Source organism: Sebastes fasciatus, chromosome 1 (genome assembly GCF_043250625.1).
Source record: "Sebastes fasciatus isolate fSebFas1 chromosome 1, fSebFas1.pri, whole genome shotgun sequence".
NCBI classification, from domain to species: domain Eukaryota; kingdom Metazoa; phylum Chordata; class Actinopteri; order Perciformes; family Sebastidae; genus Sebastes; species Sebastes fasciatus.
Window position 1 is genome coordinate 15,985,398 of NC_133795.1, and position 18,175 is coordinate 16,003,572.

An 18,175-nucleotide genomic window follows, 5' to 3' on the forward strand; every position below is an offset into this window, starting at 1 on the left:
ACAGCCGTTATGCTTCCGCTGGTTTCTAACATAACAGTAATTGCATGGCAAATCACAGCGAGCAGACCTTTGCATGGCCACTAAAAACAGTTGAATAGGTGCACTGTGTGCTTATTAATTGCCAGCATGAGTACTAACCCTGTGTTTGTATCTGTTGGACCACTGCGTTCCTCACACTCCTCACTGCACCCAGCAGCTGGATCAGAACCAGCCTGAGAAGCTGTTGGAGGACCAGAAGAGGGTAGGTACCTGCAACAGCAGGGCTGCTTAACTCAAAACGTCAATACTTGAGAGATTCAGAGTGAGATATCAACCTTTAGACATACAGCAGTCATACATCTTGAATGAAAAATGACCTTTTCTCCTGCTTTTTGTGTTTCTGATCACTCCCCTTCACTGCTTTAAGTAACACCTATAGCCACCCAGTCACAGCTAACTAATGTTTAACTGGAGGAAGAAAGAGAAAACAGTTTTAATAGCGTTCACACCATATCTCCTTCTGCCTCCTTTCTTTAATGGCAATGCATTACTTAACAGAGCCTCAGGTGTTTCCATTTAAGAAGCAAGCTCTAATATTGATATTCCAGAATAACAATATCAATTGGAGTTCATCAATATATAATTATCATCTCCAAGAGAAGAACATTATTTAGCAAGCAGGTATGTTCGATGGCTGTTCAGTTTTTGATTAAATGTCCCTAACAAGTAAGTCCTCATCATATTACTCAGAGACGCCTGTTTCAGGAGGGTAGTATTCACCATACCAAAAAAAATATTTTTTATTACTCATCTACTTTTTCAACAGGTTTACAAAGACGGCATAATTAAAAATTCTATTTCCTGGTTTCATAGTTTAAGTAAATTGCTCATCCTTGCTACAGAACAGTTTAGATGACAGGATACCATAATGATTTGACTCAAGACTCAAGAGCCGTATTCTCCAGTGAGATCAGGGGAATCATCTTCTGACTACGAGTGATCATACCATGCTGTTACACACAATATACAGTTGACGAGCCTCCTGCCAATAAAAGATGAGAATATTGCTCTTCTACACCTCCTACGTAAACTAATCTTGACCCCCAGAGCATAACTATGGAAGCGGAGCTTACATAACAGTGCTGTCGTCTATCGTGGACCACCCACAGTTGACAACGATTTGCACATAATCACGCACGAAAACACCAAAAAAAACCTCTTTCATTTCCTTCACTTCATCCCATGGGAGGTCTGTCAGGTAGCTATGGGCTGCGGTTGCCATAACGACGGCAAAGTCGTGCTGCTGACTGCTCCAACGGTGGATGAGTCACAGTGTGGGAGGGCTGGCCCCAGGTCTGTCTAAGTGAACACCAGGACCTCACATTGTCACAACACAGGGTCACGGCTGCTGCAGATGATAAACGTTAACGGTGTTGGTTGCGTGGGTGGTGAATGACATCAACTTTAGGTTATGTCTGCAAGTTTTTCTTGCAGAGAAACTTCTTTAAATTCAGCATTTAAAATGAAAACTTGATATATGTCGATAACAGAGCATAGTCGTAATCATGTACTGAGCTCAGTGGGTGTGTTTTGTTGTCTTTGAATGCATCTAAAATGCACAATACATCATTGATGATGCTTGCTGTCCCTGTTATACAACATCACCCCTCTCCCTGTTGCTGACATCACATCATTACATCCTTCCTTTTCTTTCCCTCTCGTAGGGCGAGGCGCTGAGACAGATTCTGGTGAACCGTTACTATGGCAACTTTTATCGAAGTGGCGGGCGGAGGGAAAGCCTGACGTCATTTACCAATGGCCCCCTCAGTCCAGTAGGACCCGGCAAAAGCCAATCAGGTGGGACAGCTGTTACTTGTTTTTCGACACTGAACACAGAAGTATGTTGTTAATTCTTTACAGAAGGAAGTGTATTTCAGTTAGTACACACGAGGCCATGAAAACACTGATTTCAACATCTCTAAATTGAGCTGATGTTTCTGTGAAGCATTAATCAATAGTCTATAGTCTAGATAAACCTTTTTCCTTTTGGTTAGCCAAAATGTTTTCTGCCCCTGAAGTCATAGTAAAGCAAGGTTCTCTCAATAATGTTATATAAGGATGGGACTCTATCTGTCTGGCCCAGAGCCGGTTATCAGCTCCAGAGTTGTGCTGTGAGCTGCCCTTTGAGCACGCACAGCACAACACTCTTATCGCTGCCTGATAATGTGGTCATTGTGTTACTGTATCTGCAGTCAAAATACTGAATACCGAATCTCTCTGCTGTGTCTCTCCTTCTGTTTGAGTTATTGCGACTGATATGTAACATTTATGATGTAACATTTTATCTGCATGTAGATTTCGGAGGACATATTGGTGCTTGTTGTCTGCTGCGGCACCAAAGCCAAAAGTGTTTTCACATTTAGTGCAACGGGGGGTGTGACATCATAACGTATGCATGTTGTGCAGTTGTGATGAATGTATTTTTAACTGAACTCAAAGACGCAGAGAAAAATCACCCTGGTTCCTGGTTCACCATCTCTCCCATGTGCACCAAGACGTTGGCAAACTTCCAGACCACAGGAAGTATACCCCTTCCCCCCTGTGTGATCCACTTTTCGCTGTTGCTAGGTGACAGGCCGCTACTTCCCGTGAAAACAGCCTTTGCACCTGTTGCAGAAACAAGAGCCAGGCTGAGAATTCCTTACGCACCCTGAAGCCTCAGGGGCCTCGTGGGAAATGTGCTGGCAAAGTCATGTACAATGAATTACACAACGCCTGTACTGTACACACTGTACAGTTACACTGGTTTGTAGTACAGGGTCAGCATTACAGTAGTTAGACATCTTAGCGGTGACCTGTTTTCAAGCTGCAGACGGTAACTTTGAGCAAATATGATAAAAATGTATTTTTATAAAACTAAACTAAACTAGTTTATTTATTTAATTTGCAAGATCATACCACGCCCGAAGGAAAACAACCAAGCCGAGTCGAGCAGTCTCTGGGCAGCTGTCAATCACTGCTTGCAAATCTCGCAAACTCCGATCAAACGGTCAAACTAGGCAGCGCTGATCAAATGTGAATCAATATTCTGTTACTGTAATGCCTATTTCTCTCCTCAGATGTTTTCAGAAACTTATTTTATTGTACTTTTTAGCTGTAGAATGAGAAAGTTTGTGACCCGGTCGCCAAGTTGAACTCAGTCAAACTAAAACCAAGCACCGCCCACCGGCTGAGCAAACTTTCTACTTAATGGAATCATATCGTTTTCATCCTTTAATTTTAGGTTTCTGTGTGCAATATTACATATCTCAATATCATCAAGCTTTGCAGTTTAATGTATCAAATATTTATTGACTAAATAAACAAAAACAGAATTAAAGACGATTTTAATTACACAATTATATAGTTATTTTTCATAAAATGAAAAAGAAAAAAACGCCCTAAGTTCAAGGGGCAGGCTAAAATGAGAAAACAATTATAAAGTAGGATATGTTATATGATGATATTGAGCCTGAGGATAATATGATGAATACAAAATGTATCAGGCTTCTGTATGGGCAGATATTGTAAAGTAAGATACTAACAACTACTGTATTACAAATGTAAGACCAACTACAATCACCACCTCGCGGTTGTATACCTCCACCAACAAGTCAAGTTTCAGTTTACATCCCTGTCGGTCCAAAATGTCATCACTTCATCATTTTATCCTGTTTGACATTTGTGTGAAATTGTCATAATCAGCATATGAATTCTTGAGTTATGGCCAAAAACATGTTTTGTGAGGTCACAGTGATCTTTGACCACCAAATTCTAATCAGTTCATCGTTGAGTCCAAGTGGACGTTTTGAAGAATTTGAAGAAATTCCCTCCAGCCGTTCCTGAGATATCGCGTTAACGAGAATGGACCGGACGCACATTTTCGAACGACATGGATGTAAACTGCATCTTGACTGGTTGGCGGAGGCATACAACCGCTAAGCTGTCATTCTAGTTTGGCTAATTTCTTTGATAAATAGCTGCAAATTACAATTTTAGGTCCTAACTGCACAGGATTTTACTTATGGAACTGAATTTGATTAGATTTGATGTATAATCTGAATGTTGGAAGCTGATACATGTGATTCTGATCTGGCTGGTCACACTGTCTCTGTCTTGCAGCATTAGGGGGTCCTGGGGGCCTGAGTCGTGGGGAGATGAGCCTGGCTGAGGTGCAGTGTCACCTGGACAAAGAGGGAGCCTCTGACCTGGTCATTGACCTCATCATGAACACCACGAGTGACCGAGTCTTCCAAGAAAGCATCCTCCTGGCGATTGCTTTGCTGGAAGGTGGAAACACCACGATCCAGGTCAGTTAACCCCCTTATCTGGAAAGTGGAAACTGAAGGGGCATCCATGTCTGAATAAATATTATTGTAAATGAATACATATGACACACTTACCTGTTTCACCCATCACTGCTGATCTGCAGTGTTTGAGTTCATGGGCCGTTATCTATGGAAAGGCTCAGCTTATCCCGTAGTGCATCTGTAGATGATCACAGTGAAAAGAACACAATGTCCCATGGATGGTTTTCATTACAGGTGGATCTACAGTATGTGGGTCAGTGGGGCACCATAGCGGCACATATACATTACCAAGGCGGCTTTCCTGCCCCTCATATCTGGTACATGTCATTTGGCTAAAAGGCCAGGCCAGTTGCTTATCACGTCGGTAGTTTGTAGGTTAGTATATTAAAAATGATTCCTGATTTTCTCACTTTGAGCTGATGTGTGCATTCGGCGATGTAAATGTTTCTTTTCCCTATTTGCTTTAACCTGAGCCACTCTAACCCCTCCATCTCTATCCGTCTCTCTTTGTCATGTCTCTCTCTGTCTGTTGCTCTGTCTGTCGATCTCGCCGTCTTTCCATCTGTCTGTCCGTCTGTGTGCTGTTGTGTAAGCAAGGGGCTTGCATAATCAGGTTTAGAGCGAGGAAGCCACTGTGGCGGAGATAATGCTTTGGCTTCCCACGGGCTGCTGCAGAGCTGCGTCACGTGATCAGTCTGCGTTACATAAGGCCTGTGTGAATGAACAATGAGGAATGTCTCAGCCTTCAAAACATTCCAGCCTCTCTCCCGCTCTCCCGCTCCCTTGCGTTCTCCTGCCGGCCCAAAATGGGTCATGCTGGGCCTCCGGAACTGGGGCAGTGGGGAGAGAGGGCGGAGGAACGGGGGAACACAGAGGGGATTGAAGGGAAACTGGATCTCCTCTCACCCCTTGCATTCTTAAGTTTGTTCTGAAAAGGGAGGTTTCTTTTCGGGGGGAACTACTCTGTATGCAGCGCTAGAGATGTGCCACATAGTACAAATATTTGTGTTCTTTGAGCTACTGGATAATTTCCTAAAAAAATCCTAAAAGTAAAACAGAAGTGTGAGGTACTTTTCACTAACGGCGTGCGGCTCGTTAATCATCCTTTTCAGTGTCACCAAGAGAGAAAAACGTCTGCTGTTGCTCTCTTCAAGAAAGCACTCCAAGGATAATCAGAGTTGTTTTTTTGTCGGTGTCTTCATCCGTCATGCTGAGCACCTGTTGGATCTTGGATATCCCGTTCTCATGTAACACAGTTAACTATTTACTCATGGCCTACATAACGCACAGAAATATACCACAAGATTGCATGAAATCACCCTCTTGTTCTGCCGTCATGCAAAGCTAATGCACAGATGTCCTTGGAAGAATTGGATATTTTACAGCCGGCGCATTTTTTGTGCTTTCTAGACTTGTCTGCTCCTCGCCGCTCCTCTTTATGTCTGTCACATGCCAGCTATTAGAGAGTTCCAACAGCTGTAAATTGTGTTGTGACATGGCAACTTGTGACATTTCACTCTTCAGCCATCTGGCGTGTAACCGCGTGGCATGCTGTTCTGTTTCCCTCCAAAAACTCTGCAGGTGCATTTAACCGATTGTGCAAAAGCGAAAACCGACGCAGTAGACGAACTCTCTTTCAGGTGGAGAAATAGCTAAAGAGGAAAGAAGGAAGAGGCAAAGGATTTTGGGGGAGAGCAGAGCTGCATTTGGTTTGCATGTGGTGCTGCCTGACATGAGAGGGAGGGTGAGAGGGAAAGAGAGCGCGAGTATAAATAGCTGTTACATAACATCCCTTTGTTGATGCCAAGTGGCAGAACGGAAGGAGAGAAAGGAAAGCGCTATGACCTTGTTTTTCAGTGTTGTCCGCCCCCACCTCGCCCCACTCCTCTTCGTCTCATTCCACTCAGGGTTTGTCTCCATGGATACAGACAGGCACGCTGTTTACCCAACACTGCAGGGGGGCCCCTGAGATGCTCCTCTCTCTCCTTCATCCTCCTCTCTTACTATCACTCCCTTCTCTCCTTGACCACCGTGTGTTACTTCATCCATAACGTCATCCCTCCATCACGCCACTCTCGTACTCTCGCTGCTTTTCTAGTGATATTAAAACACAGATGCTGTCTTTGATACGGCGGCACAGATTTTGTCGCCGGGCGTGTGAGGACCAGCATCAAAACACTACAGAGGCAACAATGCGGTTAGACATGAAACTTTAGGTTTTCGCTTCTGACTCATTGCAAGAGGCAGCCTCACATGCAATTCTAAAGAAACCATCAAATAAAATGTTTTCTTCACTGCGGTGTTCCAACTTTATGTACAAGGCTTTGTGTTTGTTTCAGTGACTCACTCGATCCACTAAACTCAGCCCAGTTCTTAGAAACAGGCTGTTTAAAAAATGACTCTTCTAGCCTGCTGCTGCAGGTGAAGACTTTCATCGCTTGACACAATAATTAATAACTCCTTCATGATCAATACGTTCACCTTCCAGCCACCATCAATCAAACCAACTCACCTCTACCGCAGCAAAACATAATAGCTCAGCTATGAGATGAAATGCCCCTGCTGACATGGTGCTAGTCCTGCCAACCTTGCTCTGTCAGCTCGACTGCACACTGAGACTGAATCTCTAACCTGGGATATCCCAGATATGAGGACTGCGACATTAATAAAATGCGAGGCGGTGGAAAATGAACGTGATTACATAAGAACGAAGCTGGCAGAGTTTAAGGGAGATGTAATACTGTATGTGTGATATGTGGGTGTGTCCTCTCAGAAATTGGCATGTGCCTATGCCGGAGACAGCTGACCGAGTTTTGTGAGTGTAAAAGTCAGTGGGCGTTATTAGCGTATGCGCTCTCCAGCCTGTGTGTGCTTGTACTGTACAAGTGTGTGTGTTTGTCTGTGCGAGTTATGTAATGGTGAAGGGTGAGGACGGGGGCGTGGGGGCTCCTCTCTCTGTTTGCTCTTGTCCAATCGATGTGTGTTAACATGACCCTGGGCCTCATTCCCCCCCCCCTGTTTTTAGCTGCCTGTTGGAGGACACTGTTATGTAAGCAGAGCAGAGACAGACAGGAATGACCATCACCTCCCTCCTCAGGCATGCTGGGAGCTGTGAGGCTGTGAGTGGGTTGCCAGCGGTGCAGCTAATCCTCGTCTCTGCTCTCTCCACTCTGTCATCAAGTTGTTTATTGCGCGATGGCCTTGCTCGGCAGACCTCCCCCTCCCTTCCCCCTCCTCACGCTGCTATCTCCTCGTCCCTGAGTGTTGGCAGAGTGTGTACGTGCAGGAGGGCTGCTGCTCAGTGGTGGAGGGCCGGGGTGGGGCACAGTAAGGCTCTGGAATCTGCCTCGGAGCACAAGCACACAGTTATGTCATTGTTTCTTTGGAAGAAACTCCGGCTGCAAAACCGTGTTAGCTCCTGCTCTGCGTTCTGTTAATAAGCTGCATGAACTCTCTTGTTTGGCTGCTTAATTGGCCGATTTCAGTTTTGAGTGTAAAGATTTGTCTTTAACATTAAATTTCAATGCATATAAACCCTTTTAGTACAAACACCCTCACAGTGTCCTGGAAGTAGGAGAAGTGAGGCCTGTTTTTGTCCGTTTCGCTTAATATTTTCCTTGTGACTTTCATTTATTTGTTTCCTCCAGTAGCCCAGTTTTGCATCTAACCTGGAAAGACAGATGGTTATGTAACAACTTTGAGAGCCGGCCTAGATACTGTCTGATAACATTCCCGAACTATCTCTTGCTCTCGTTTCCCCTTTCTCTTTTTTTACTCCCTTATTCCATCTTTGGTGTCTGTCTTTAGCCTCTAGCTGTTTTTCTTCCCGCTTCCCACCATCTCTGTGTCTCTATCTGTGTAAGGAGGCCAGGCTTCTCCCTCTCGTGTCATTTTTCACCCCGTTAGTGTGGCGAGGCTGCTTCTGCTGGTCGAAGCCTTTCCATAGGCTGCAGCAGATAACAGCTCTTACATAATCTAAATAACAGCCCTGTGGGTTGGGACACGGTGTTTGCATTGCGCTCGCAGGCTCCAATGTGTTCCAATTTTGCACGACCGCGTTCCCCGGCAATAACTGCAGCGTTTAAACCCTCCCATCGCTGTAAATTCAGACTTGCTTCACTATAGTTACATAATGTTTGGTGAAGACCGTTTTCCTCATATTGAGTGATGATTTATTGGTAGAAATGTGATGTGTGCACAGACAGACAAATCATTTAAAACAAACAGATCTTTAAATTTATGTTCCTTGTTCCACCTTCATGTTCCCTGGTTTTGACCTCCGTCAACTTCAGTTGCACAATACAAACTTGGAGGGGAAAATAAAGTGTTGACTATGAAATGCATGTGGTGTTTTTATTTAGGGGCTGAAACTAATGACTATTTTAATTATCGATTAATCTGTTTTCCATTGTTTTGTCTATTAAATGTCAGAAAATAGTGAAAACTGTTCATTATAGTTTCCCAGACATTCCAAGGTAACATCTTAAAATGACTTGTCTTGTCCAACCAACAGGCTGAAATGGTATAAAATAGAGAAAAGCAACAAATGTGGAACCAGAGTTACTTGTGTTTTTGCTTGATGAACCATTGACAAAATTAATCAATTATAAAAATTGCATTTTGCAGACCACAAGATCCCTAATCCCTTTTTTTCTGTTCTTGTCCCTTGTATACAGCGTTCGTTCTTTTGCCGTCTGACAGACGATAAGAAATCAGAAAAGTTCTTCCGGGTCTTCTACGACCGTATGAAGCAGGCCCAGCTGGAGATCAAAGCCACGGTGACAGTAAATACCAGCGACCTGGGAAACAGGAAGAGAGATGATGAAAGCCAGGACAAAGACGTTCCTGTTCGCAAAAAAGGTCAGAGGTCACGTCTTATGATCTGAAGTATGAATTGATGTCAGGTTGTTGCCAACAGAGGATGCTGAGATGAGCTACAAATTCCTAGATAATTCAAATTTGTTTGCAAATCCAGAGTAGAAAGAGGACTTATGTGGGTTTTCACTGCATCCTTAGTCCCTGTTTGGTGTCTGTCTTTGTTTAGCCAGAGACTCGGCGGTGGTCATGACAGAGGATGTGAGAGAGCAGCTGTTAGAGGCCTCGTCTGCCACCAAGAAGGCCTTTAACTCTTACCGGCGTGAAGCAGACCCTGAGGACCACTTCAACGCGGCCGACGGCCAGCCCAGCACTGGGGACAAGAACCAGGACGAAGGCGAAATGAGTTTTGTAATCGTTATCATGCAGCCCATCCTTCGCTTCCTCCAGCTGCTCTGTGAGAATCACAACCGTGACCTACAGGTGGGACACACTGATCTTCAGACTCTGATAGTTTTACAGATATCCATTAGATTGGATCACACTACAGTACCTTCCTTCCTCTAAACCATGGTTGTGAAATCTTATCCATGCATGACTTTGCAGCTTCGCTGCAGCTTTTAAACACAGGTTTCATGGTTTTATCACCAACTCTAAATCCCTTAAAGTTATTACAAGGACCTTTCAACTTGTTATGAAACAGTCTCAATTTAATACTGGTCCCTCTATATGACCTATATAAGTAAACAAGACCATTAGCGGGAATATTGGCTATTTTTATATAGTTATTCACCTGTTTGGGTCTAATTCACTGCGAAATCAGACAAAACCAATTTACGGCACGCAGGTTCACCAGAAACTCCAGCGGGGCCTTTGGCTTCGCTGCCGCCTTCAACCTGCAGTCGGAGCTCCGGCGGGAGGTGAAGAGCGCCGCCCCCAGAAGTCACCACGCTGCTGGAGGCCCAGGCCGTATTGCTGGGCCCCCTGGAGGGAAGGGAGGCATGGGAGAACCAGAACTAGGACTGAGCGGGGCAGACTCGGACCCTGCTGCATTAATATGAGTTTTTCTTAAAGGGACTCTGGTGCTCAGAAACACTACCGCTTTTGTCCACAGGCACCGCCAAAATCAACACAAAATGAAAGTTCTTCGTAGTAGCTTTAAGCATCATTGTCATTTGTATGAGAGGCCAAGCCTGACTTCTTTAGGCTATGGAGATGGCTTCTCTGGCACATCTTTATTTAAAGACATATGAAAGGAAAACTGTAGACTTCATTTATTGAGTTCTTGTATTCACAGAGCCTCTCACTCTCTTTCACTGAACCTGGAAAGGGCGGCTTTCTCTTACTTAACTTCGTTGTCTTACTGTCAATTCCAGACCTTATTAGGTTTAGAGCATTATGCAAACCAAAGAGTGATGCCTACAGATGTCTTACAGTACTTGATAATTAAAGGCAGGGTTGACGATGTTATCCAGTAAACACTATTTGTTATATTGGTAGAAATGGTCTTTACACCCCGACAGCGATCCATTACTTATGAGCTCTGAAAAAGGACCGGAAAAGAGCCGTCATCTGTAGCTGCTGTAATCCTGTAAAAATGTCTACCAATCACTGCCTCACGGTCCGCTTGGAAAGAATCAATCAGATGCCTCCCTGCGTGTCCTCTACTCTTGGCGTGCACCAGCCTGAACTCAAAGTGTGTCGCCGTCGCACGTTTACTGGAGAATGGAAGCGAAAACTCAGCCAAAAGTAACGCTGCCGCGGTTACTTGTTATGAGGTAGCGTTGTTGAGTTGAGGTCCTCTCTCCACTCTATGTGTGTGAAGTTACGATGCGGCGGTGCTCGTGCATGTGTGTGGGGGGCGTTGCCTTGGAAGGAGCCCCGAGGGGAGGGGGTGGGTTTAGACACCTGAGGCGATGCTACTTTCAAATTATGCTAGCTTTCCAATATCGTTGACCCTATTTTTAAAATAATTGTGCTTTTAATTTCTTAAAATATGATTTCCTTTTGTATTAAACAGTATGTCCTGACTCAAATGGTCATTTGTGGTTCAACTCTTGGGCTCTTGAGCTCTTTTAAAAAAAAAAAAGAAAAAAAAAAAAGGAAGATGAATATCTTATTGACAACGTTAATGTAATGGCAGTAAATATTGAAATAACAATCCTCTCAATGACTTCCATTCAGAATTGGACTTCTCTGAAAGAAGTGGTTCACCTAAAAATTAATTATTCATTAACTGCCGCCCCTGTGTAACTGAGATCTTTACTTAAGTTTTTATGAAGACAGAGCAATTTAGTACGACGGAGTAATAGGGCCACATTGAGGAAAAATAAATAGATCTGAGATTTCGAGAATAAAGTCATAGGTTTACGAGAAAAAAGGTCATACTATTATGAGAATAAAGTTATTATTTTATATGTATACCGTATATATATATTATATTTTGTTATTTTCGCAAATAACAAAATTCTTGCACATCAGCACCACATTATCATAAGTATCAGGACCTTGAAAAAATTGTGCAAGAAACTGCGTTTATTGTGAAGAAAGAACCACACGGACCTGGGGGAAATTGCATCTTTTGTGAAAGAGGAAATTACTTTCTTTTTCTCGTAAAGTTAGGACTTTATTCTCGATATATTACAACTTTTTCCTCATAAAGTTACGACTTTTTTTTCGTAATATTATGACATTATTCTCGAAATCTCTGATTTTTTTCAGTACTCCCTAATACTTCGTCGTAATTTAGCCTCTTTTGTATTTTGCAGAAATAGTACTAGTGTGGGTCTAAAAGTGGGACCTCATTATCTCTTCTCATTTTTCAGCACCCACATTGCTTTGTTTAGAATGTAAAAAGTTGTGTGCCTACTGGAAAGATTTACAGCACACCAGTTTGCAAAGGATAAGATTTGTGGCCAATGACTGCTGGCACAGTGGCATGTATGGGTGCTCTCGCTCTAACTCGCTCTGTCTTTAGTCTTGTTAAAACTTCCACTGAGCTCTGACTGACAGAGGAGTGAGTTGTTCATTTGCAGAATTTTCGTTTGTAGCTAAACTATTAACTGTTTTGTTTTTCTATTAGTTTTGATTGGTTTATTATTGGTTTGCACCCAGTGCAGTCTATGCAGACCTATCACAAACTGTCACACAAACCTCAACTTTTATCTCCTCAGAACTTCCTTCGCTGTCAAAACAACAAGAACAACTACAACCTCGTGTGCGAGACTCTGCAGTTCTTGGACTGTATCTGCGGCAGCACCACAGGAGGTCTCGGCCTACTGGGACTGTACATCAACGAGAAGAACGTTGCCCTCATCAACCAAACTCTGGAGAGTCTCACAGAGTACTGCCAAGGCCCCTGCCATGAAAACCAGGTACATAGAGAGACTACGCCAGAGGGGAGATCTGAGTCTGGACAAGGCACTATCTAGCTTTTTCACAAATATGTATTTTTTTTATTTCCTCCAGAATTGCATTGCCACACATGAGTCCAATGGAATTGATATCATAATCGCCCTGATCCTTAATGACATCAACCCACTTGGGAAAAAGCGGATGGACCTGGTGTTGGAGCTCAAGGTGAGTTGGTTTTAAGTGAAGTGGAGGAAGGAAGGATCTATATCTTTGTTTGAAACAGGGGAATGGTTTAACTCTGGGTTTGGATCTTGGGCCAAAAATGCAGAAAAAAAAGACTGTGCAGTAGTTTCCTTTCACAGCAGGATGGAATATCACTAACACGCTACAAGTATAAGAGGTGGACATTCATTCCTCTGAGCTCAACTAGCTTTTGTGCTCGCCTGCCAAGACAAACAGCTGCAGAGTGCATTTTCCTAGCCCACCAGGATTTCTGTCTGTTTTCCTTGGATGTTGAGCTTAAAGTTCTTATCTTGGATCTCACTTTGCCTGCTTTCTCTCTTTTCTTCACTCTCAGAACAATGCATCCAAGCTGCTGCTCGCCATCATGGAGAGCCGCCACGACAGTGAGAACGCAGAGAGGATCCTGTACAACATGAGGCCTAAAGAGCTGGTGAGGAGATGTGTTTTTTGTTTTTTTCTCAGTTGCTTTTCACATCTCAAAACTGAGCTATTGCCTTGGCTGTTTGGTATCACAGAGCAGGAGTTGTGTGTGTTTCTGTGCAGGTGGAGGTGATAAAGAAGGCCTATCTGCAGGGAGAGGTAGAGTTTGAGGACACAAAGGAGGAGGAGGATAACGGGGAAGAAGAGGAACACGATGCCGCTTCCCCCCGAAACGTTGGACACAACATCTACATTTTAGCTCACCAGGTCTGCTGTTCATCTCTGCAACATGTTTTTTTTTTTTTAAATCACACGCTGAAAGGCATAGCATGACACACAATATTGAAGCTCTCTTCTTGGCTGTGTCCTCCGTACAGTTGGCGCGTCATAATAAGGAGCTGTGCATGATGTTAAAGCCAGGAGGGACCAATGGAGAGGGAGACGAGGCCTTGGAGTTCTACGCCAACCACACTGCTCAGATAGAGGTCATAACACACAACCTTTGTCACGAGTTGAAGCCCTCTTTAGTAGAATTTCACAAAAACTAAATGTATATTTTGTGACCGTTTCTCTGCAAATATACAATGAACGTGGACGTACAGAGGCCAACGGTGACGGTGTATCTCTGTGTTCAGATTGTGCGCCAGGACCGCACCATGGAGGAGATCGTGTTCCCCGTGCCCAACATCTGTGAGTTCCTGACCTCCGAGTCAAAGCTGCGAGTCTACTACACCACGGAGAGAGACGAGCAGGGCAGCAAGATCAACGACTTCTTCCTGCGAGCGGAGGACCTCTTCAACGAGATGAACTGGCAGAAGAAACTCAGAGGTGGGGGGTTTAAGATGCAGCATGTGTGGTGCATTTAGTGGTCAGTTGTGTCAGATGATACTGAACCACCTTTGTACTTGAATTTGTCTGAATAAACTCTTCTTCTGTAGGTAGAAACACAGGATTCGTTGAGAAGTGCAATAACGCTCCAATGCTCCCCCCTGATATATGGGATACACATGAATAAATAAATAATGTTCATATATGTATATCAGATAATAGTGATCAGAAACCCATCACAAAAATCCAGTGTGACATCTTCAGATTTCCCCTTCAGTTTGACCAACAAAACCGAACCCAATAATATTAAATTTAGAACTATGTAAAACTGTTAAAACCAGCAGATCCTCACATTTTAGAAGGTGGAAGCAAATACATTTTTGCTTGATAAATTATTCAAACAATTGGTCCATTATCGAAAGTGTTGCTGATTTAATTATCTGTTTATTGGCTGATCAGTTGTGTTATTGTTTTCAACACTATAATGCTTCAGACAAGAGATACAATTGACAATTATCTTAATAGGAAACTTTATTTATTTTAGTTTATTTCAAGACTCGTCTGATGCTGAACAGATATTGTGCACAACTTCGCTGCCTTTTTTCCCCCAGAAATTGACTTAATGCTACTTATTTTTAAATGTATTTAATTATTTACCAGGGACAGTGCACATTAATCAACATTTCAGGTTCTACCTCAATATAAATGTGCCAGAGTTAACTAAAGAGCTCATTTTCATCTGTAGTCCCTGGGCAGGTTATTACAAATTGGAAATATTGTCAATACAATGCGTCAGCAAGCACTACAGTACATCACAATACAACACAATACGATAGTAGCAGATAAGTAAAAACAATGAGAGTAGGTAACGACAATGCCAGAGATGAGGTTGTATGATTGATTACTCATGATTTCAGGTTTGGTTTGCTTTAAGCCATCTCTCCTTGGTTGCGGCATGGTGGCTCAATGATTTGCTCACTGTTGCCTCTCAGCTCCGAACCTGTCGGCCTTTTTCTGTGCGGAGTTTACATGTTTTGCCCGTGTGTGTGTGTTTCCTGCCACAGTCCAAAGACATGCAGGTTACAGGTAAATCGTGAAACTCCAAATTAACCATAGGTGTGATTGTGTGACTACGTGTCCCAGTGACAGACTGGCGACATGTCCAGGGTGTACCCCGCCTCTTGCCTAATGCATGCTGGGATAGACCTCAAATCCCTGCCAGCCTGAACAGGATAAGCGGGTATGGAAAATGCATGCGTATCCCCAACTCGACAGCAGGGCTAACAATGTCATCCTGTGTGTGCTCGTGTTATGTGTGTGCATGTTTCCACTGTCTAAAAGCAGACAGGGGCTTTCCACATTCTTTGAGCCGTGAAACATTTGTACAGTAACCTTATGAATCACAACTGAGAGCGTGATGGCGCACACTCACACAAACATACACACACACAGAGAGACCCGCACCCACACTCAGTCACATTTCTAATCCACGTACAAGACTGCATGCCCACACAGAGCCATATTTTGTCTCTCACTTAGAAGAGGGGATGGACAGAGAAAAAAGTCCCTGCATCTGTTTCTCTTTTCCACTAACAACAGAGGACAGAGAATAATCTATTAAAATGTTGTTTCATGCTCAATTCTCACAAATCCTTCCTCTCAAATTCTCCCTACAGCTTGTTCACACATTTGGTATGTGATGATCAATTTATTGCTGAACGATTATTCCATTACATTTTTGATCATCCATTTATGGTTTAAGTCCCAAGTACTGGTCCGAGCTTCAAAAATGTGAGGATTTTCTGTGTTTTATATCACCTTTATTGAAAATCATTGGCTTTTGGACTGTTGGTCGAACAAAACAAGCAATCTGATGACCCTGGGATCTCTGAATTTACAAACTATTTTCATAATTCTTCTTTCAGGATGTGTGTCAAAGATCAAAGTGGCATGTTTTAGATTTGTTTTCTTCATTTTGACCTTTTTAAACTTTTTCAGTATAAACATTTCAATACATTAACGATGTTGGTTGTTTAAAGTTATGTCTACGATTTACTGTCATATTTGTCAAAGTACAACACTGTCCTCACATTACTTTATATAACTTTATTTTCTTTATGAAGTTCTTACTCTCAAATTCAACCTACAGCTTGTTCCCACGTGATAATGTGATTAATTTAGTGCTGAAACAATTAGTCAATTAAATTTTTGATCATCTATTTATGGTTTAAGTCATTATTTTTTTCATCATTATTTATCAAAAGTCCCAAATATTGGTCGTAGCTTCTTAAATGTGTGGATTTGCTGCTTTTCTGTGTGTTATGAACTGTTGGTCGGACAAAACAAGCAATTTGATCACCTTGGGATATCGGAATTTGCTAACTATTTTCACAATTTTTCTTTCATTATATAGACAGAATCTTCCTAAATCACATTGTATGTGATGTCAAATTTGAAAAAAAAAATATGTCTAATGTCTCACTGTGTCTCTGTCCTCTTCAGCCCAACCAGTGCTGTACTGGTGCTCCAGAAACATGTCAGTGTGGAGCAACGTGTCCTTCAACCTGGCTGTGCTCATGAACCTGCTGGTCTGCTTCTTCTACCCACTGGAGGGGGTACATGCAGGTCAGTCGCATATCAGAAGACACCCAAGTGTGAGAACAGGCTTTTTAAAACTGAGCCCTGACCCTGCTCACATCCTGAAACTAATATTACTGTTAGATCTCACTTCACGTTTTCAGTAGCTCAATCTAATAATTTGTATGCTTTTTACTGTGAAGTAGATATCGTCTTAGTGTTGGTTCTCTTTCATGCATAAGAAACATTTACTGTTTCTGTCGTGAATTCTCTCATGCATGTTGATGTTGTATTGATGCATCATCTAAGAGGCAATGTATTGCATTGTTCTTGCATTCAGACTTCTCTTGAAACCAGGGTCAAACAAAGGTTATGCGCTCAACAATGTAAAACAGGAAGAACAGGGGCTTGCTGATATGTTTTTCTTTCTGCTATAAACAGACTATTATATTTTACAGCCTGCGTTAACATGGTTCATTGAAAACATGTGAAACGAACAGATAGAGGGGATCTCCTACAACGATGTGCTATATTGAATTTGTAGCATTAATTTCAACAGCAAACAATGAAGCCTCAATATACATGCAGAGATTAAGAAGAAGTGCCATATTATGTAACCCATTTTAGCTTGTAGCCAGTTCTCCATTTGGGATTTTCAACCTTCTCTTTAACATTTGCATCACACCCTGATGTAAGAAGCTATCTGGACAGGCATGTCACATGGTGCAGCCTCCCACAGAGATAGACTCTGAGTCCAGTCCCAGCATCGACCCACTGATCTCCTTTCAAAACAATGTTTTAATCAGCTCACTTCTAATAAGATGACCAGGATTAGGAGCAGGACCTGAGAAGCCCTCTACCTTTGTTTAAGACACACACACACACACACACACACACACACACAACACACACAGACTCACCTCAACTCAACCCATGGTATCAAAGCCTGAGCTCATATTTGACTTTCAGTACTCACAATCAACACAGGAGCGCCCTGTGTCATTTAAAGTCCCATAAACAAAGCTTACATTGGCTCAGGTAGAACAAAGTCCTGCACGACATATCAGGTGATCAAGAAAAGTCATACATCATGTTTTATACTTCAAACAAAGCAAACTATTCAGCTGCCAAATCCTCCTTGTGATATTTGTCTATCCCGTCAGTGGTTTCATCTGAATGTGTTCCAGGCTACTGGGATTCATATAAAGATTAATGTGTTGTGATCAAAATAACAAAGTTTGCAAATTTGAATTGCAATTTATCTTTACATATATAAAAAAATGAACAAAGAATATGAGAATAATTCAAATAAAAGAATATCAAATAATACTAGAGATCAGCTTGCGATGGGATCACACCAGCTGCAACGCCAAAATCAGACCAATGGTGTTAAGTGGGCGGGCTAATGGCCCCTTCCCCACTCACTACCCCCCCTACTTCCGGCGCCCTTGCCATGGATGTATAATGAGAACCGGATACAGAGTTGGAGGCGAGCTCCCATTCATTCCTATGAGAGTTGCTCAGTGGCGCATGAGGCCAAAATGGCTCGACTGCCGAGAGATAAAGTACCCGGATCATCCGGCGATCTTCCGCATCCGTTGGGCCCATAG

General features: G+C 42.8%; 1 protein-coding gene across 6 annotated transcripts in view; it reads left to right on the top strand.

Moving 5' to 3' along the window:
* Nucleotides 1-18,175, top strand: part of LOC141766300 (inositol 1,4,5-trisphosphate-gated calcium channel ITPR1) — an 85,728-nt gene that overhangs the window by 50,238 nt on the left and 17,315 nt on the right. For 3 of the 6 annotated variants that reach the window (XM_074633033.1, XM_074633043.1, XM_074633051.1), the window contains 11 exons: nucleotides 1,704-1,836; nucleotides 4,141-4,328; nucleotides 9,005-9,188; nucleotides 9,373-9,626; nucleotides 12,317-12,517; nucleotides 12,612-12,722; nucleotides 13,075-13,170; nucleotides 13,284-13,427; nucleotides 13,538-13,645; nucleotides 13,796-13,988; nucleotides 16,491-16,613. In XM_074633033.1, the coding sequence (XP_074489134.1) occupies nucleotides 1,704-1,836; nucleotides 4,141-4,328; nucleotides 9,005-9,188; nucleotides 9,373-9,626; nucleotides 12,317-12,517; nucleotides 12,612-12,722; nucleotides 13,075-13,170; nucleotides 13,284-13,427; nucleotides 13,538-13,645; nucleotides 13,796-13,988; nucleotides 16,491-16,613 (1,735 nt within the window). Of the gene's footprint in view, nucleotides 1-193; nucleotides 242-1,703; nucleotides 1,837-4,140; nucleotides 4,329-9,004; nucleotides 9,189-9,372; nucleotides 9,627-12,316; nucleotides 12,518-12,611; nucleotides 12,723-13,074; nucleotides 13,171-13,283; nucleotides 13,428-13,537; nucleotides 13,646-13,795; nucleotides 13,989-16,490; nucleotides 16,614-18,175 lie in introns of all 6 variants that reach the window. The other 3 variants (XM_074633009.1, XM_074633023.1, XM_074633018.1) reach the window with 2 other exon arrangements.